The 21708-nt window shown below is 37.7% G+C and overlaps 1 protein-coding gene across 5 annotated transcripts in view; it reads right to left on the reverse strand.

The window, feature by feature from the left end:
• LOC131430223 (dnaJ protein homolog 1-like) overlaps positions 1–21708 on the reverse strand; it is a 167244-nt gene that overhangs the window by 36279 nt on the left and 109257 nt on the right. For 4 of the 5 annotated variants that reach the window (XM_058594981.1, XM_058594980.1, XM_058594979.1 and 1 more), the window contains exons 4-6: positions 4377–4766; positions 4062–4284; positions 3608–3965 (exon numbers count right to left, since the gene is read on the reverse strand). In XM_058594981.1, coding sequence (XP_058450964.1) covers positions 3608–3965; positions 4062–4284; positions 4377–4599 — 804 coding nt within the window. In that variant the 5' untranslated portion in view covers positions 4600–4766. Of the gene's footprint in view, positions 1–3607; positions 3966–4061; positions 4285–4376; positions 4767–13707; positions 13859–21708 lie in introns of those variants that run through there. The other variant, XM_058594983.1, reaches the window with a different exon arrangement.

The raw sequence follows: 21708 nt of genomic DNA on the forward strand, positions 1-21708 counted from the left end.
TCATGCGAGTTCAAACGGACCTACGTAGGAACCCCAGGAATTTTTGGAACTTTGTGAATTCGAAGCGAAAATGTCTGTCGCTGACGATGTCCAGCGACTGGCACCATTAAAGAAGGTGACAAGCGATTATAAATACACTCTCCTACTCAATGCTTGATCGGAGAAATAGGTATAAAGCGAGAAGACTAGTGTTTGATGGACAGAGAAGATGTTTGGATATAAGGTATCGGTCGGGTGACGGCCAGGATGTAGACCGCGTTCGATTTACGCGCTATTGTGTCTGTTTGGCGTTTTAGAGTGACTAAAACAAGATTCAGAGTGGCGAAATGGTAGCGCGTATGCACGGAATGCATAAGAACGCAGGTTCGAGTCCTGTCTCTGAGCGTATCTTTTTTCCAAAAATTCATCTTTTCTGTTAGTTTTTCATTCGTTTGGCTTCTCCAATATATGTTTCCGCTAAGTCATTGCAAAAACATTATGTTATGTTTTCAACAAATCGTTCGAGCATGGTATATTTCTAACGATATGGAAGCAGTCGTTCATGTTTCCAATATACAAAAACGGTGATCGAGAAATTATCGTGGTATTACGGGCCTATCTGCTGCCTCCAAGCTATTCGAAATAGTTGTCAGCTCTATTGTTCTCTCTCGTAAGAAAAGTTATATATCAAACGAACAGCATGGATTTATTCCAGGACGATCCGTTAGTATGAATTTGCTCGATTTTACCTCGACCTTCTTTAATCGTATAGACCACCGAATTCTATTATGTAAACTGATTCGACTTGGTGCATCACACAAGTTCGTTGAATGATTAAGTTCCTATTTGTGTGGTAGAGTTCTACGTGTACAATTGGGAACCTCAGTTTCATTCCCGTTTACGAATAAATGAAGAGTTCCGCAAGGCAGAGATATGGGTCCCCTTCTGTTCGCACTGTTTTTCAACGATGCCGCATTGCTGCTTGGTTATGGATGCAAGCTGATCTACGCTGACAATATTAAGCTGTACTTAGTAATTCGTACTTATGACGACTGCGTCCATCTTCAAGAACTGCTAGATGAATTTGTCGCATGGTGTCGGCGAAACCATCTTGTGATCAGCATTGCCAAATGTCAAGTAATTACATTTCTCCGAATACTTCATCCATTAATCTTCGACTTCAAAATTGATTGACAAACACTTACAAGAGTTGACCGCGTTAACGACCTTTGTGTTGTATTGGATGCGAAACTCACATTTAATCAGCATCGTTCTGCTTTAATATCTAAGGCAACGAAACAACTCGGATTCATAGCTGAAATCAGCAGAGATTTTAAGGGTCCACATTGTTTAGTATGGAGTCCATATCAACTCGTTTGAAACTTGCGGATTGAGCGTGTTCCAAGAAGATTTATTCGACTTGCGCTAAGAGAATTCTCCTGGCGAAATCCTTTGGATCTGTCACCGTACCCTGATCGATGTCACCTCTTACATCTTGACACCCTGGAACGACGTAGGAAGATTCAACAAGCTGCGTTTGTGGCGAAAATTATCAACGGCAAAATCGACTCTCCAAAGATCCTGTCTCTCATCGACTTCCGGGTTTCACAACGAACTCTACGACCAACATGCTTGCTTAAACGAAGATACCATCGGACACCGTTTGGAGCCAACGAACCTATTACAGCATGTGTACGAACTTTCTCCCTAGTTGAAAATTTATTCGATTTTGGTGAATCATCACATAAGTGTTGCAATCCTCGATTTTATAATGTGACCTTATATTCATTAAGATTTTTATTGTCAGATGGAACAAGCAAACAAATAAACGAATTCCTCGTACTAGAACTAACTATGGCTTCAATTAACCGTTAACCGAGTATGTGTCGGGTATTCAATATTTTCTCTGATGAATTTAATTTCAATTTACCTCGTAACAGCATTAAAAACCGTCTTCTCCGAATATTTTTCCGCTAGTTTTGATGAGATAATTACTCGATATGAATAGTTGGTAGTTAGCTTTGTAGCTTAAATCAGGTTAATTTAAGATTCGGATATTTATGATTCGTACAAACGTAATCTGTTGAAACAAAAAATGAGAAGGTTTTATGCCCACTGGAGAAGGAGAACAAAAATCTTAGCTCTAGCGAGCTTTTTCCTTGCTCATAAATAAATAAATAACTTGTCGAGGGTCCACCGTCCACCCTGCTCCTGTACTTCACTTCACTACTGACTGATGCAACAGTTGCTGCCCAGGTGCACAGTGACTTAGGTTCAGCTGGACTATTTGCATCCTCTATTTCCTTCGCTCATGGGACAGGTGAATCCGTCCATAATGTGGCCTGTTTCTTTCCTCTTGCAGCGCATGCAGAGGTTGCTCCGGTTTGGACCATTGAAGTCGCAAACTACACTACTAGATAGATTAAAAAAGGTTTCTATCAGACAACCAATTTCAACTGATATGAAAGATTTTAGCCAGTGACAGTCTAGTAAAGCTATCACTAGTGATCTTCCAAGGGAAAATCAAAGAAATATGATATAACGCAATACATAACATTGTGTACATTGCATCCTTCTTCGTTTTATTTGTATCGATTCCATTCCAGAACATGGATAACGAAAGCTTTCCGGATATTTCTTCGATGCAATTTGTATGTATTTGAAAAAACATGATTTTTGTTTCTAAATTTTAATTCATCAACGTAGCAGCAATCGACGGTGCTACATTTGTGACTAGCATCATGTCCGATCAAAAACGGCCCTCGCTAGACAAACATAGGAGCTGAATTATCAACAGCAAACCACAAATCGGCAATAGTTCACCTGCTGCTGCAAGCCATTGGATGACCACTTTTAGCCACACTACACAGTTTACATAAGCGTTCGCGAGGGATAAAAATCACGAACACTGTTCGAATGTCCCCGTCGGCTTACGGCACTAGCCGGCAAACATCTGGGCCAGATTGATGGATACTGCAGCAAAAAAAAACTATGTGCAAATATGGAAATTGATTTGCAATTTCATGTTCGACCGGCTTTATGTGGCTCGATTTATGCTCGGAAATGAACGGCCACAGGTACGGCCGTGTTTTTTTTTGTAGAATCGCAAAAAGTTTTATTTTAATAGACTTTAGGAAAACATATCGAATCAGTTACCACCGCTCAAAACGTGGACAGTTAGAACCAACCCCATGCGTGTGGTCTCGGGAAAAAAAACCGCGTCCCCGAACTGTTACGGCGGTCAATCAAGTTTTCCAATCAAATTGATTTGTGGCATAGCAGGGAGCAATTTATAATCATCATGCACCATTTAGTTAGCTCCGATCGCGAGCAAATTGGTATCAAAAACTTCCAAGTATCCAGTGCTTGTTTCAAATCGCCATGTCACATGAAAAGGATAACTGTCCGTCTCACTGACGTGAGGTGATTAGATTTATGTGCCATGATTGTCACTTAATGGGAGCAGTAAATCTTGTTTTGGACGTACGCACTAACTGTCTTTTGATTGCTAATCTTTTGTCGTAGTAATCCTAATGAACGAAATTCAAAGAAAAACGATAGCGCAAAAACTATCGTTCGCTATGGTTCCGATAAACTGACATGTCTAAATCTATGCCAACACACTTACCTGTTTCAGTGTTAACCGCGCCGTGTACCGCAGGTCGCTGCCCTCTCGCCTGAACCAAACGTGCGGTTTGTCGCGGATTATAAAAACTATGTCGGCAGGTATCTTTCCTTTCGCTTGGTCACCTTCCTTCTGGAAAGTCACCTTGGTGCCCGACTTCCAGCCCGGCCGGACCGATATACTGACGTATTTGTCCTCCTTTTTCGAGGTACCATCCGGTTGCAGTACCCTTCGGGAGATTTTCATCTTCTTAACACAGCCATGGTAGATCTCCTCCAGCGTCACGTACAGATCGTGCTCGATCGGTGGATCCTGCACTTTTTCCTTCTTGAGCGGTGAGTGCACGTTGAAAGAGTGTGACCTATTTTCAATGTTTTTTTTTGTTTTGGAAAAGGAAAATGGAAAACCTGCTGTTGATTCATTCCAATGTCAAACGGAATCATTTCGGACGTCTCACCTAAATGCTCCTCCCAGTCCGTGCCGGTTCCCCAGTCCACCGAAGGACGTGAAAAACTCATCGTCATTAAACAGACTGTCATTGAATAGAATATCATTGTGCATATCGAAGAAGGAGGCAAATGGATTGCTTGAACCGAAAAACTGTGCAAATGTCGCCCGCGGGTCACCATGGAATTCATATGTGAAGTTTTGTGATGAATTTGTAGTGCCGTTTGACGCCCCTGTAAAATAGAAACGGAAACACAGCATCAATGTTGGGCCACAATGTTGAATGTCACACAACAAGAACAAAAACAAAAAAAACGGAACTCACTTCCTTTCAGTCCATCCTCGCCATATTTGTCATACAACTCTCGTTTCTTTTTATCCGACAAAACCTCGTATGCCTCGGCCACCTCCTTGAACTTTTCCTCTGCACCGGGACTTTTGTTTTTGTCCGGGTGATATTTCAACGCCAGCTTCCGGTACGCCTTCTTGATGTCCTCATCCGTGGACCCTTTCGGTATGCCCAAGGTTTTGTAGTAGTCTTTCCCCATGGCACCTATTTTGACGGCTTTATTGAGCTAAGCTGGTGACAGGGAAAATTTGACACGCTTGAGGCTACAATACCTCGGACTACTCGACGGGATCAGTTGTTCGGGGCTGTGTGCCGCGATCGACCCTTTCAAAGGAAGGTTCACCACCAGCTGTGACGTGAAGTGCTCTGGAATCATGAAACAAAAAGACAACGTAACAGCGATATTAGAAATGTGACTAATAAATCCGTGATCTTGTGCTTCGCTCAAAAGTTATTTTCAAAACACCAGTTGAAAAGACATTATAGCGACAGACGAGTCAAAAAAGTGAACGTTTTACGTCAATGCTGAGGACGAGTGGCGACTTGCTCTCAAAAAGTTTGTTTTTGCAGGTACGAACCATGCTTCTGTAGGTCGTGCGAAAGTGGTCGTTTAATCATCGTTGTAGGTTTTGACATATACAAGATCGGTGGGATAATGACTGCCAGAAACGTTTGCCATTAGCATTCGTTTTCCACTAGACTCCAACAGTGTAACGATGTTTGTAAAATCTAATTAATCAATCCAGAAATGTGAATGAATATTCCACTCAGCTATGTTCGGCTCCCGGTCAGAGATGCCGGCAGAATGAAAACCTAAAAATGTTCCGCCAAAAAACTGTTTTAGAATCTAGGTATAAACATAGCTATAAAGCTGCAAATTTTAGAATCTAGGTTTGAACAAGACTATGATGAGTTATCACATTTTCCCTAAAAATCGCAAGCTTGAGTTTCGTATTTATTTCAAATATATACCAGTGGATAACCCAGAAGATTTATTTGCTTTTATCTTGTTCGTTACTCTGACAAGTTGATGAGTAGTTGAATGTTCATGACGAAATCCAAACTGCTCTGGTAAAAAAATGGAATTCTCATTTATACGAGGTCTGTTCAAAAAGTACCCGGAATTCTCATTTTTCTAAAAAAATATTTATTTATTCGTCTACATCTATATGGTACCCTTCAAAGTAATCCCCCCTAGATATAACACACTTATGCCAGCGTTTTTTCCAGTCTTCGCAACACCCCTGATAGTCACTTTTTGTAATGCTCTGTACACGGAGAAGCCAGCGATCGCAAAACAACTAAAATATTAGTTATTTTTCTGATTTCGATTGGTTAAAATTTGGTACAACTAATCGACTGTTGTTTTAACTAATCTGTCATTTTTGATTTATCGTGCTGGCAGCTTAGCAACGACACCCGTTTCGTTGAAACGTTTCAGTTGAGCAATGCCAAACACCCTGAGCGAACAATGAAACGTTTCAATGAGATGTCACTCGTGCAATTGAGCAAAGACACAATCCCAGCAAAGTTACTTGTATGCATGAAAGCAAAAAAATGTCTCAGTTGTTTCAACCAATTATTCAGTTATTTGAACTTAAAACGCCAATTGCAATAAATATTTTTTACTGTTAGCCTCTTCGGGGGCAGCTAATCGTTCACTGCTTGAACAACGAAATTTTACCTAATTAACTGCTTATATCTTTATCACTAAACTCACAAAGGATATGGAAATGAGCCAAAAGATTACAATTCTCAAAAGGGAACTCACCAGCAAAATGGTCACAGGGAATTAGGAAATTTTTCCTTCACTTGCAGAATGGCTCGCTGGTAAACCTAATGCTACAGATACACTTTAAAGAAAATACAAATAGTACCACTTCACTTTTGCAGCAAATTTTTCAGCGTTAAGCGGTTTTAATAACATTGACATGAACTGTCCTAGAATACATTACTCTCAGATGAAATTAAAACATTTATACTGTAGGAATATCTATTTAACACATGGAAAACTTGGTTTACAATTGACTGTTATATTCTTCTGTATACTTTCACTTACATAAAACGACCACTACGTAACTAACCTAAATGACGTTCATTTACCATTGAAAATTTTCAATATGAAACGCTCCTGGTGAAATGAAGAGGTTTTTTGTTCTGCGTTTTGCTGTCTTCGTTCTCCGCCAAGTGACAGCATTTGAATGCAACAATTTCGGTTACCTGAATGGTTATGTCAAAATCAACAGATATGTTAGTTAAATCAACAACATTTTAGTTGAAACAACCAGGGCGTGAAACAACAATTGCGATATTGTAATTTTGTGATCTGCGGGTTCTCCGTGTAGCACTCTCAGCGATTCACTCTTGGTGACGTTGGGTGCTTCCACGTGGACGATTGTGCTTTTGTTTCGACATCATAACCGTACACCCATGTTTCATCACCAGTTATGACCCTTTCAAGTAAATTTGGATCGTCGTTGACGTCGTTTAACAGCTCCTGAGCGATGGTAATGCGTTTGTTTTTTTGATCAAAATTCAGCAGTTTTGGAACGAAGTTTGCTGCCACTCGTTTCATGCCCGAAACATTTGAAAAAATATGATGGCATGAGCCAACTGATATGCCAACTTCATCAGCAGCTTCTCTAATAGTTTCGGCGATCATCCATAATCATTTTTTCCACTTTTCCCACATTTTCATCGATTATTGACGTGCTGGGTCGACCGGAGCGTTCGTCGTCTTCAACGTCTTCGCGGCCATCTTGGAAACGCTTATACCACTCTTAAACACTTGTTTTTTTTCATAGCAGACTCACCGTAGGCTCTCTGTAACATTTCGCACACTTGGTTACACTTTATTTCATTTTTCACGCAAAATTTAATACAAATTCTTTGACTCTTCAATTCTTCCATTGTTTAAACTAACAAAAATCGCCGAGCTAAAAAGAACACGTCTACACCAGCCGCTACAAGACAGAATTTAAACAATGAATACAGCTGAAAATTTCACCATACATTAGGGACATGTGTACCAATACAATAAAAAAAAATTTGACCGCCGGACTCTCCAGACGCGCGCAATTAAAAAATTCCGGGAACTTTTTGAACAGACCTCGTATGAGACATCATTCTCAACAAGATAATTTTTTCAAAAAGTTTACTGATAGAAGAAAGTAAGCTAATTGATCGATAACTTGATGTTTCTGCCGGGTTTTTATCAGGTTTGAGGATAGGAATTACTTTAGCGTTTTTCCATCTTTTTGGGAAGTAAGCTAATGAAAAACACTTCTTGAAAATTTTAACTAGGAGTCTCAAGGCAACATCGGGAAGATTTTTAATAATAATCATTACCAGGAGCCTTCATGTTTTTAAGTTTCCTAATAATTGATTTAATTTCATCAAAATTCGTCTCAATAATGTCATCTTGTGATAACACTTGGGTTGAAATATGATCATATTTCAGTGAGACTTCATTTTCAATAGGACTCACAACGTTCAAATTAAAAATGTGTGCATTCTCGAACTGCTTAACTTCCTTGAGAGCAGGAATTGGTTTCTGAGGTTTCTTAAGAACCTTAGAAAGTTTCCAGAAAGGTTTAGAATATGGTTTAATTTGTTCAACTTCATAAGCGAAATTTTCATTTCGCAAAAGAGTAAATCTATGTTTAATTTCTTTTTGTAAATCCTTAACTATGTTTTTCATAGCAGGATCACGATAACGGTGATAGTGTCGTCGACGAACATTCTTCAACCGAATGAGCAGTTGAAGATTGTCATCGATGATAGGAGAATTTAATTTAGTTTGAGCTTTGGGAACTGAAAGATTTCTAGCTTCGATAATATAATGATTCAAATTATCAATTGCTGTGTCGATGTCCGCAGAATTTTCTAAAATAGTTTCATGATCCACATGATTTTCAATGTGCGATCTGTAATCCAACCAATTAGCTCTATGATAGTTGAATATAGAACTAATTGGATTAATTATAGCTTCGTTGGAAAGTCTGAATGTTACAGGAAGATGATCTGAGTCAAAGTCAGCATGTGTAATCGGTTCACTACAAATGTGACTTTGATCTGTTAGAACCAGATCAATTGTAGACGGGTTTTTCATGGAAGACAAACAAGTCGGATTACTGGGAAGAAGAACTGTGAAGTAACCAGCTGAGAGTTGATTATGAAGTATTTTTCCATTACGGTTATTTTTCCTACAATTCCACTGGACATGCTTTGCATTTAAGTCCTCTATTACGAAAATTTTCGGTCGATATCTTGTGAGTTTTTGCAAATCGCCTTTAAAGAAATTTAATTGTTCGCCGGTGCATTGGAATGGCAAATATGCTCCAGCGATGAAATATATTCCATGAATGGTTTCAACTTCGATTCCCAAGCTTCCAATAACTTTAGTATTGAAAGAAGGTAAAATTCGGCGTTTAATTTGCCGTTGGACAAAAATGGCAACTCCACCACCCATTCCAGTAAACCTGTCAAATCGATGAACCACAAAATGTGGATTACTTTTCAATTTGACATTTGGTTTAAGAAAAGTTTCTGTCACAATGGCAATATGAATTTTGTGAACTATGAGAAAATTATAAAATTCATCTTCACTCGATTTTAAAGATCCAGCATTCCAATTTAAAATATTCAAATAATTATTTAACATCACTGTTAAATTTTAAATTCATTATAATATTATTTGCGAATTGTCATCCGATTTGAAATGCTTCAAAAAGTGATGAAGTCGAATTCATTCGGATGATCATTTGAAAAAGTTGATCTTATAGGTAGATCATTTTATTTTCAGTTATATCGCCTAAATTAACTTCATTTAAAGAAGCGAATTGGCATTGAAGGAATATTTGTAGGTAGACTGCCATTAAAAGAAGATGATATGGCCGATCTACCTATTAATAAATTGTTTTCGCTAGAAGATGAACTGCAAGGCGGTCCTGTGTTTTGATTATTTACATTACAAGAATTAAGTGGTAGATTCCTACCTGTTATACTGGCATAACTGACATTAGAAGAAGATGATGACGAAGTCGATCTACCTGTCAATAAATTGTTTTCGTTAGAAGACGAATTGGCAGGCGTACCTGTTTTTTGTTTTAAATTCGAAGAAATAAGTGCCTTAGAAGAAGTAGGCGTGGCATTTGTAACGGTTTTTTGATTTTCAGGTATGTTCTGTAAATTTAAGGTCGTTGTTGTCTAAGCGAACGAGAGTTTAAATTTTTTCCCTTACAGGACATTTCAAATAATTGGATTCATGATTTCCATCGCAATTTGAACATGAAAATTTATCAGTGGTTTCATTCATTGGACAAACGTCTTTCGAATGCGATTTACCACAATTCAAACACCGTATATCCATATGACAATTTTTGGTTCCATGGCCGAAGCCTTGGCAACGACGACATTGCGTTAAGTTTGCAATACGATTATGCCGTTTATAATGTTCCCAATGAATTTTAATATGGGAAATGAAACGTACTTTTTCTAAAGTTTTCAAATTGTTTACATCACTTCGATTTAAGTGTATTAGGTAAAGTTCATGGGAAATTCCAGAGCGTGGTTTAGAAGTACCATTCGCTCTTTTTTCATAAATATTACTTGGGAAGGGGCAAAACCAAGCAATTCTTTTAGTTCATTTTTAATTTCATCAGTATTTTGATCATTTGATAAGCCTTTCAAGACAGCCTTGAAGGGTCTGTCTGATTTCATATTATATGAATAAAATTTATGAAGTTTCTCGGACAAATATCGGATAAGACGTTCATAATCTTCCAATCCATCAACCAAGACTCGACATTCTCCTCTTCGTCCGATTTGAAATGAGACTTTTACTTCCGGGAGAAAAGTAGAAAGCTCAATCCGGAATGCTTTGAAGTCGGAAATCATCACCGTCACTGGTGGCATACATTGATGTTTTTTTTGTTTCTATTATAGAGGTTTTAACATTACGGTCATTCACCTCTTCGGACCAGAGAAGTTTTCTGTGTGCGGGGTTGGGAATCAAACCCAGGTGGGCTGCGTGAAAGGCATCGACTTATCCATCACGCTATACCCGTTCCCTACATTGATGTTTCTTCTCAGAACGACAAGCGTCCATTTTGGGAATTTTTGAAGAATTTTCTTCTATGTCGCTACAATCGGATTCAGGAAGAATCTCGTAGATATTGTTAGACGGCATAGGATCAGCGGAAGGGAAATCCGTCCGTTATCTTTTATTTTTACATTCAGATTCTATAAGATCGTGAATGTTATTAGAAAAATGTTGAATAACGGATTGTGATTTATTCCGTATTGAATTATTTTTAGCCTTAGGCTTGTTGCCTTTCCGGTTGGACGCAGGAATTTTTGAAATTAATGGAATTTGAAATTTAATTAACTAGGCTAAATTAGTCTTCGATTAGACTCCTAGTTTGGAAAAGTCTTGATAAAGACTGATTAGTTCGAAGAATAGTTCTTTGAATAGCTAGCCTTAAAAAAGGCTGATTAATTTCTTAGTCACTCTAATATCACTCTTTGTATAGCCTTGAGAAAGGCTGTTAGTCTTTAAAAAGACTGTTAGTGATTCAGGTAGCCTTAAAAAAGACTGAAGCCTTGAATCAATGAAACTCTAGGTAGCCAGAAAAAATTTCCAGGAGCCAAGAGCTATACGCGTGCGGTGCGAACGACTATTCAACACCGACTGATTTCTAAAGAACTATTAGGATTTGTTGTACGCAGCTCGAAAGGTAATATCCTTAGTTTAGTGCAAATCTAGAACAGTTTGGTTAGATTTTTGCACTTTTCGCTGTGTGAAATTCACAGTAATCTAGATCAAGTGAAGCCTTCTTTGTTTTTGCGAAAAATGTGGCAAAGGGGAATGCTTGAATAATTCATACAATCGATCAACTAATTGATATTCGAAAGTGTTAAGGAACATGTCAGTTGTTTTCGTATTCGCGACATCCAGTTATGTCTCTGACATTACCCACCTGCCTTTTTTTGTTTGTGATTTATACTTTTAGAGCTACACATTGCTTACTTGTCTATTTATACTTGTTCCAGGAAGATTGCCAGTCGTCCAAGAACTTTGGTGAAAACAGGTCTTAAGATCTACACGAACATTCAGCAGTTTATGTATAATTTTTCAATGCTGTTCATAGTCGTAGAGCTACACCTTTCTGGTAGTTTTTGGATGGCCTAGCGCAATCACAACTGTCCTATTGATTGCATGTGGCATCACAAATATGGACCGAGAACGATAGGTTCGTTAATGCACTTTGTTACACCGAGTTACTAGATCTTATGGCCTGAACTTCAGGTAATTTTTAGAAGGATCATCGGTTATGTTGGTAGACCTTAAGGCCTTTTCCGAAGTGGTTTTGGATGTGCAAGTTCTTTTACAGATCTTATCACAGTATGTCAATTTTCTGTGAATAGTACTACGCACTCAATAGTCACATAAAAGTGATTATATACAATATTTGCATTCCAGATAATTATTGGATGCCCACGATCTTATTTAGATTCTTTGAAACTAAACAATTCATTTATGTACATTTCACAATATTCAATTTATATGTATATAAATTGAGATTTCCTTCATTATTAAAAAACTTTTTTCTACGCGATCATCGCGTAAATTAAATAAAAAATCGCGTTATTTAAAAAAAACGCGAAAAAAAAAGTTACGCAAATTAAATTCGCGTAAATTAAGTTCGCGTAACCGAAACCGGGTATAAATAAACGATATAATAATAATAATAATAATAAGTTCGCGTAAATTGAGGTTTTAGTGTACTGAATTTGGTAATCATCCTGATTTACCGTAGAACTTGTGCTTTTATTCTCAAAATTTGGTCAGTAAAAACTGACCTGCAATTTCTGTAAAACAAAATGATCTACGGTAAAACTTTCATCATGATGCAGCAAAGGACATCCCAGGGCTACTCGCATATCATTCCCATATCGATTTTCGTCAATATTAGCCAATAGTTAGCTTTAGGAATGAAATCTATTCTCAATATACTCTCAGAAATTGCAATAAAAGTTGAGGGGTTGTGCAGTAAAATATGAAAAAAATATCAACTCATGTATGTCCCCTATGCAAAGTACCCGCATGTTAGTCCCATTCTGTACAAATTTCAATAAATTCATTTGTTGCAATATTGGAATAGCAAAGGTTTATTACCGATATTTCAAGTAATAATACTATGATTTAGCATTAGGTAGCACAATAAATCAAAAATGTTAATCGTCTTTTTCTCGACATGCCGATTTTCCATATGGGACTGATATGCAAGTATGGGCAGTATAGCTGCTAGGTACAACAGGAAAAGGATCCTACTGTCTTCTGGCCTCATCTTGCGTCAAACCATTCAAAAGTTGGAAAAAGATTGCAAAAAAGAGTCGAAATTTATTACTAAGACTCTTAAGAGATCTGTGCCGAATCTAACATCCGTCAGAAGTTAATCTGATATTAATAGTATATTCTACAAAAATTGTATATTAAAAACTTCCATAATTTCGTCCATACTCTCTAGAGCAGTATTTAGACCTTTTTCTCAACTTAGGTTTGCTAAAACATCCGTATAGTTTTCTTCGATTCTTACACCTAACCAAACCTCTCTGACTAGAAAAAATAATTCAAAACATAGCAATACTTATCCATTTTGAACACGCGGAAAAGCTTTTTGATAATATTTCTCACATTTTTTGACTCGTTTATTTTTAGCCAAACCATCATAACACCATCGCACTTAGTCAAAAATTCCACCGCTCGGCTCACCAAGCTTGGTTTTGTTCTTATATTCGATCGTTTCGATCCGCATCCATTCCGTTGCAACACCTCGCCATTATGAGGCAATTACCAACAAACGGCATCATCAAAAGTATCTCAATCATCTCCATTAGCAGCAGAAGCAGCACGGAACTGCTCTCGCCCGATACACCCAAAACTAACCGAATTACGCGCAGCACAAATCGCCTTGCCACCGCTGACACCACCAACCATGGGGTTGTTATTATTATCGCGGGGAATATTTATAGCATAAATGTTTGTTTTAATTTTAGACCGCCTTCGTCAGGTTTTCCTCGAAAACACCAGAGGGAACAAGAGAAAAACTACGAAAAACAGAAAACACACGACTTCTCATTAGGAAAAATCTCAATAATCACAAACACGAGAAAATCGGACGGCACCGGATGAGAAATGAGAATCTTCACTTTTCGTTATTTTCACTTCAAAGGTCGCAGTTATCAATCAATTGAATCAATTTTTCTGAAATCGATGACTTTTAAAAACATTCCAATGACCTACCCAAACTCGACTTTGAGGAGTCCAAGAAGTTACTTCTCAATACCGCATGACGAACTATTACTCCGTCGATATATTTATCTTACGGCTTTTTTTCCCACGAAATCACAACTATTGACTGACCTGGTAGTGGCGGGCGAGATCACTAAAGTTGGCTTCTGCTCGCGGATGTATGCAAAGTGGTGTGTTTGTAACAACAGAGAAAAATACTTACTCGCACCAATACCGCACCGCACCGCACACCGGACCGACACAGAAGTTGGAGGCCATGGGAAACGGAAAAATACGGGCTACAAGGGGGTTCGAAAACAAATTTTGTTACCCAAATGGAAGATCACAATCACACACGGAGGATTCACCGGTCTGACGGACACACTGCCAATGTTCGCTGTCGATCTCCACCCGAACTGCTCTGGTAGATGTGGAAAATGATCAGATATGAGCTATTTGGGAAAGGCAGCACCGACACACAGGGAAAACGCACGTGAGGATGAAAGATCGACAACCTGATCTGCTAGATGGGGCTGTGTATGTGCGTGTGTATCTGTCCATGCAACAAGCAGACTGAAATTCTGACAGATATCAAATTGTGAATAGATGAGAGGGTGCATATGGGACATTGGATCGTTAAAGCAGCAGCCGTGGCTTAATGACGAAAGGTCGTTGAACGTTTCAAGCGAACGATCTCGAATATTTTGAATACATGATAATGAGTAACCAACAGTCTTAGTGTGCTCCAGTTCTAAACGAAAATATATTTCCGCTGAGGTGATTGCACTCAAATCTTAGAACTTTTGAAATGCTTTATGATTACAGCTAAATTGGGTGCTGAATAGAGATGGTCGGGTATCGGGTATTTTACCCGAAACCCGACCCGTACCCGTACCCGACGGGTTTTTGGTCGGGTACGGGTAAAAAATTTTATTTTCAATCGGGTACGGGTCGGGTACGGGTAAAAAAAATTTACTGCTTACTCGGGTACGGGTCGGGTCGGGTAAAAAAATTTACTTCTCACTCGGATACGGGTCGGGTACGGGTAAAATTTTTTTTCTGATCGATTAACCGACCATTTGTACTTTACATAAATATGTTTACACGTTGACGAGATTTTTTTTTTTGCAAAACAGTTGTTCCGAAAAATAAACAATTTGATTCAAGGGGTTTTGACATTCGCACCTAGAACTAGAACTGAAAACTGGCATCTTTTTCAGAAAAAAACATTTCTTTTCTTCATTAAAAAAAAAACGATCAATCATAGTTACGTGAAAAGTTATGTGAATATTTTCCACCCTACTTTTTTATAACATATTTAATAAGACACACTGCCTTAGCTCTGAGATGTTGCGGCCAGACCCTACTTTTCACGTAGGTTTTAATGGACTGCCATTTTAAAGCTGTTTAATGCACAATCCAGTAAAAATTATTTGATTAATATATAAAATGTAGTGTAGTACTCATATCACATTCAGATAACAGAAAACGGTTATTTTAAATATTGGTTGGAGATTTTCAAAATTTACATATAAATCATTAGGATTCTACCCATAAAAACATGAACAGTCGAAAGAGAAAGTAAACAAAGAAAATCTGTCAATTGTTTTTAGGCCCTTTTGAAATGTTGACGTCGAGTTAGTTCACGTTTCTTTTCACTGAAAATCTCGATGCGTGACAGTCGCAAAAGTACGGGTGAAAATCTTTTCATGCGAAATGCTCAAATTATCACCGTGTTCACTCGTTGAGGGTTCCAAAGGAGGTGGAACAGAAGTTCAATGGCTGTAAAAACCACCAGCTCCCGTTAACATCGTTGGTGTGGGTTTGTGAGGCTTACAAAACGGGCATATTTGACAGATTAATTTAAATCAAAATCATAATTCATTTTGCTTTGTAGTAAAAAAAATGTAACCAAAAAAAATTTCTCACAAATGTTCAAACTACTTACACTTGAAGGACTCACAGTTCACCATTTCCAAAATTGAATTTTTCACACCGGGAATACACGTGAATTATTTGATGTTTGGTCAATTCACGTAAACGAACCGATGATACTCTATTAATTTTAGGGGATGTTCGTGATTTTTTAAGTGATTCTAATGTGAATTTTTATTTGTGTGTCAAGATAATGAGCACGCTTACTTGTGGTTCTAAAGAATTGGATCAAAAGTCACACTGTTTCGTAAAAACCATACCTACCCAGAATTGAATACAACGGGTATTACGACATTTTGGATAAATATGCTTCTCGAAAAATTTGAGTAGATATTACTCCCTTTTGTTGACATTTGTAAATGAGTATAAAGTACCAAAGACATTGGAAATCTATTCATGCTTCACAGTGTATTTATATGTTTAAATGTAAACAAGCATTTTAATGTATTTTACTTACAAACTAGAGCCTGATACGCTCTATCTAACTCGCTATCTAAAACACTTTATTTTTTCCATCCTGAATTTTGGTAAACTTTTTACTACTCATTCGGGTCGGGTACGGGTACAGGTAATTTTTAATCGGGTAAGGGTCGGGTAAGGGTAAATTTTTTTATTTTTTATCGGGTACGGGTCGGGTACGGGTAATTTTTTTTATTATTGATCGGGTACGGGTCGGGTACGGGTAATTTTTTAAATTTTTAATCGGGTACGGGTCGGGTACGGGTAATTTTTTTTGCTGATCACTCGGGTACGGGTCGGGTTCGGGTATAAGAATTTCTATACCCGACCATCTCTAGTGCTGAAGACTAGAGACTCATCCGAGTCTTTAGTTACCATTTTCAATATGGCGATTCGTTAGCAATGCTACCATTGAAAATGTTCCGCTAGAATAATAAGGCTCATTTCATATTCAATTCCAAATATACATTATATTATTAATTTGCACACATTAATTTATACACTAATTGCAGGTAAGACACTACAATGATTTAATTGAAAGAGAATACGTAGAAGGTGAAAAAGTTTAAAAATTGCACACACTGCAATTGCTTCAATTTTAGTTCCGTTGGTTTGTGCAGTCATAGTTTAATGTGTATTGTTTACACTGTTGTCTCGGGTTGGCGGTTCAATGCATAGGGCGCTGGTCTCACAAACCAGTTGTCGTATGTTCTAGCCTCGACCTGGAAGGACTCGTAGTGTCAGTTGAATCGTAGCATCAGCCATGCAATGGTTTCGTACACTCGGTATCGGTTAAAACAGAAGATTAAATTCCACTACAGGAATGTAATACCAAGGCTTTGCTTTACACTCTATGAGTAACACAGTTTCATCAAGTGCGCAAAAATTTTCAAAATGGCGACGAAAGAACTATGCGTTTTTTAAACTTGTACTTCGAGAATAAGGATCTCTCGCATTACGCCATCTGAAAAAAAAGTTAGGAATCGCAAGTTCCACGGTGTGTTATATCATAAAATGGATCGAAGAACGTTGGACTATTGATCGGAAGAGAAGATCCGAAAAAAAACCCGTCAGGCAAATGAAAAAGATCACAAACGCGTAGTTGGAGATGGAAACCGAAAGCCTTCGTTCGAGATGTGGCTTAAAAGCTGCATGAGAGCAAGACTTTAGTATAGAATAAGCCAAAACTCAAACTGGACTACGTACGTTTGAGGTTCAAAAGTAAACAAGCCGTGACGAGAAACAGAATACGATCACAAAAAAAGTTGTACGACCAGAGCTAAACGAAACCACTCTGCTGTGAAATAGATGACGAGCCACATGTGAAGGTGGAATTTAACCTGCATGTGACTGTTTAAGGATAAGTGTGCTGTTCTCGTGAACCTTCGGACACAGAAGATGTCGAAGTTTGCTAATAAATTCTCGATTTGGCAAGCGCTTCGTACTAGAAAAACGTGCTCAATCCACATAGCAGTGAGATGATACCTTTTTTTATCATCCGCATGTGTTTTTCGCATGAATATTTTTCGGTGCTTTAGTTCTCATAACATTAGTTCAATGACCGTCGTTTCAAGCGGCAATTTAAAGTTCTACTCACTCATAACACTGTAATGTGGAAGCTGCAAGTCGGATCGAATTTGAATCTAAAAGTGTAACAATCGATTAAACATTCCATGATATGTCGAAGTAATTTCCACTTTAGAGTTTACGGTAATTTAAGGTACTTCCAGAGCCGGTATTCAGGAACCAGCATAAACCAAACCGATTCATATAGCCATATGACGAATAAATTGCAATATTTTTGAGTCCAACTTTAAAGCTTTTCGGGATTGTCATCTTCTATATCGCTTAGAATTTTAAAAATTAATCCTCCTACGATTCCAGAACCGAAAGTCAGAATTGGATAAAATTGGATTTAATTTAATTTGAATTTTTGGCTTTTTTTGAGAAAACGATTGAGCTTTGAGAAACGATTCGATACTGGAATTCGAAATTCGGTGTAGCCGAAGTCAGACAAATTCACCTGAGTAGCTGTATAGTTTACAATTGTTTCAAAATGTTTGAAAATCAATGTAGACATCTTTGGGGAATCGTAGTGCGAATTAAATTTTTTGGTGCCTTCCGAAACGAAAACTGAATACAACCAAAAATGAAATAAGTTTATTTGGTTATCGACTATCTAAATCTGCAAACCCGATAAACCTGATTAATTCATGTGAAATAGACATTTTTATACTAAGCACCCTGTATCCCCGAAACCGGAAGTTGGATCTGACTGAAGAGCAAGATGTCTTATAAAATCTAAAGACTTTTCATTAGAATCTTAGATAATTCTTAGACTTAATTTGAATCTTAAAACGGTCCAGCCATTTACGAGAAAAATGAGTTACACAATTTTAATTTCGTTTTTACGTGTCCTCCTATAGCTCCGAAACCAGAGGTCGGATCCAAACGTAATTCAGGAACCTTGTTTGGGAGCATACGACTTTTCATATAAATCTGAGTTTGTAGAAAACTGTTGAGTCATCTACAAAAAAAATGAATGAAATTATTTTTCACACACGCATTTGCTGATCTCGACGAACTGATTCGAGTGGTATATGGGTGTTATGTTCTTCCAGCATTTATTGCTGTAAGTAGTTTAAATCAATATAATTATGGAATTGTTATCAACTCGAAAATGCTGCCATCAGCTAGTTTATTTATGTCATATTCGAACAATTATGTTGCCAAAAACGAACCGTGCTAAAATCGGTCCGAGGCAAAATATCACGCTGTACACAGTCTTTTGGGTACTTAGAAACAAATGTATGTGACGGTATAAAAAATCGTGTTTTATGTTGCTCCCAAGCATTTCTTTGCCAGACAGCGCTCAAAACTTCTACTGCTGGAATAGGGGAAAAGTCGCTTACACAAAAATTTCGATATCTTCGTTAAAAATGGACGGATTTTAACAATCTATGGCTTGTTGGATAGGTATTACCGTGCGGAATCTAAGTATGAAAATATATTCTGTTTTCAAGGTCAATTGTGACAGATACCGTCAAAAAATTTTGACTTAAAACTTCGTATAACTCAAAAAGTAACCATCCGATCTTAAAACCATTCAATAGCGTTCAGAGTGACGGGGTGACCTTTCATTTGCGACTAGTTTTATCAAAATCGGTCCAGCCCTCTCTGAGATCTCGACCTCTTAGTTGACTACACACACACACACACACACACACACACACACACACACACACACACACACACACACACACACACACACACACACACACACACACACACACACACACACACACACACACACACTCACACACACGGACATTTGCTCAGTTCGTCGAGCTGAATCAATTGGTATATAACAAAAAATTTCGGAACTTTTTTCTAAAGTTTGAGCGAATTCTATACCTTTTTAGAAGTTTTACTCCAAAGGCGGCTTCTCCCTCTTCTGAAGGCTCACGAAGGTTCGACGATTTTCTGGTGGGATTTGGCTTCATGTCACTACACGAAGAATGTGCAAGAGTGGTAGAAAGAGAATTATTTTGAGTCGAAAGATTTGAAACTCACAAAAACCCAGAGCTGCACTCAATAGCAAAATACTGGGCTATTACAATAAGCCCTATCTAAAACAACCTAAAGTAGTGAAAAATGTAGAAGAAATGAAGAAAGAATGAGTTAACACCAGCACCACTTTTAGGTAGATCTTTTTGTGTGCCTCCAACTAACACTGTTGGGACTGACTACTCCACCATCAACTGACTGCAGAAACTTGGAAAGTTGCCAAAACTTTTGGTAGGACTCTTGTAACCAAGTCCGTGCTCTACGATGGATCAGCTTCAACTCCCCCTGCAATATCTTTTTCTCAACCAACTCTTTCGACCTCTATCACACTCGCTCAGTTCTTCCGCCACATTTCAGTTCACTGGAGGTCCTTCTAATTGCCAACTACCATCGTGACTCCAACGAAGCCTAATTTTTCGAACTCCACTGTTTTAATTGACTGTTGGCTAAACCCTAACTGAACACAGATTTTCCTACACAATCCACACATAACCTTTTGTTACTACGAAATGGTAACAGTATAAGCTAAATTAATTTTTACAAAAAAAAAACAAAAGCATCGTCTGGAAATCTCCCTGTAGACTACAAAAATCCGTGTAGGTATTGTTTTTACAGGAAATTTAATAATGAAGAAAACCTTCGAAAATCGCAAAACAATCCGACATTTATAGAAAAAGTTATTAAAGGAAAACAGACACAAGGTCCGAACAATGGCTCATTATGCCTCCTCTAGCACCACTGTTGTTTGTGATCGTAATATGATTTGGCTTTCCTGTATGAAGCTTTTAAAATTATCACTAGTAAAAATTCAGTTGAAGAGATTTTCTGAAAAAAAAAAACTCAGTGAGTGTAAGAATCACTTCCGAGATTTTCATTCATGACACAAGCATCCACAAAACACTGAACCTCGAGGTTCGCAAGTTATTTTTATGTGTCAGCGAAACTTGAAGACGAATTTTTACCCACATAAATATCACTAAAGAAATAATCGAAAGGTAGACGAGTCTCCGATGGTATTTTGATGCTGAATTTCCACTATGCCTCAGTTCGACACCGAGCAGATTCGTACATGATTTTTATTTAATATATTTTCATAAATAAAAAAATCTCCATTGAATGAATTCGCAACTGAGAAATAATTACTGGGATGTTTTCGATGTACGTAGGGTAGTCAATAAATGTATTTTTGCCACATTTCATATAATGATTATAGCGACGAAAGGCTACTTTAATTTCAGCTCGTTGATACACTGCACTACATATTTCGATCAAACCCAGTAAAACGCTATATAGCATGAATTTGATTTTTTAAAGTAACAGGAGTGCAGCATTGTGCATGTATCAAACACACAGCAAGCGCAACACTTGAATGGCGCGTTCGAATTGGTGTAGCGATAGCCTGCGCTCCTGTTACTTCTGCGTATGAAAATCAAGCTAAATTGGCCAGTATTTCTCAATCAGCTGTGTAACAGGCTTTGTGCTTAAAGGCCGCGTGGAGTCCGGCGGGAAAAAAGCTGGGTTCCTGGCGAAAATTGCAGGAGTATAATTTTCTCTTAGTTACCAAATTTTTTCAGCGTTTTACACTTGGTCGCTTTATTTTACTTAATTATCTCTACATTCCACAAAAAGTGTTTTTCGAAAATATTTACGACAAAATGATTTTTTGTCTATTTCCACAGTGAAAAGTTTTATTTGTTATTTTTTTTCTTTTTCCATGTTTTTGAAATAAATATTTGGCTACCTAGCTCCTGATAACCGATAGGAGAGGTTTCATATCACAATCCAGAAGTGACAAAGTAGTGCTATTCGTGATAAATAATAATAGGGGAATGTCGTCTATGTTGGACCACTTTTGGAATCTGGCCCTGTATCTTTTGTTTATACTGAAATATTCTCAATATTGATATCTTATTTGAAAGTTTGGACTGTCATAAGATTGAATTGAAGACTGCGCTTTATAGAAAAATAGATATTATTAAAACGAAAACATTAAAAAAGTAGTCTAGGTTGAGCCACTAGTGATTTTGGACAAAACATGTACTACACTAATTT

This window comes from Malaya genurostris, chromosome 2 (assembly GCF_030247185.1).
Source record: "Malaya genurostris strain Urasoe2022 chromosome 2, Malgen_1.1, whole genome shotgun sequence".
In the NCBI taxonomy this organism is placed as follows: domain Eukaryota; kingdom Metazoa; phylum Arthropoda; class Insecta; order Diptera; family Culicidae; genus Malaya; species Malaya genurostris.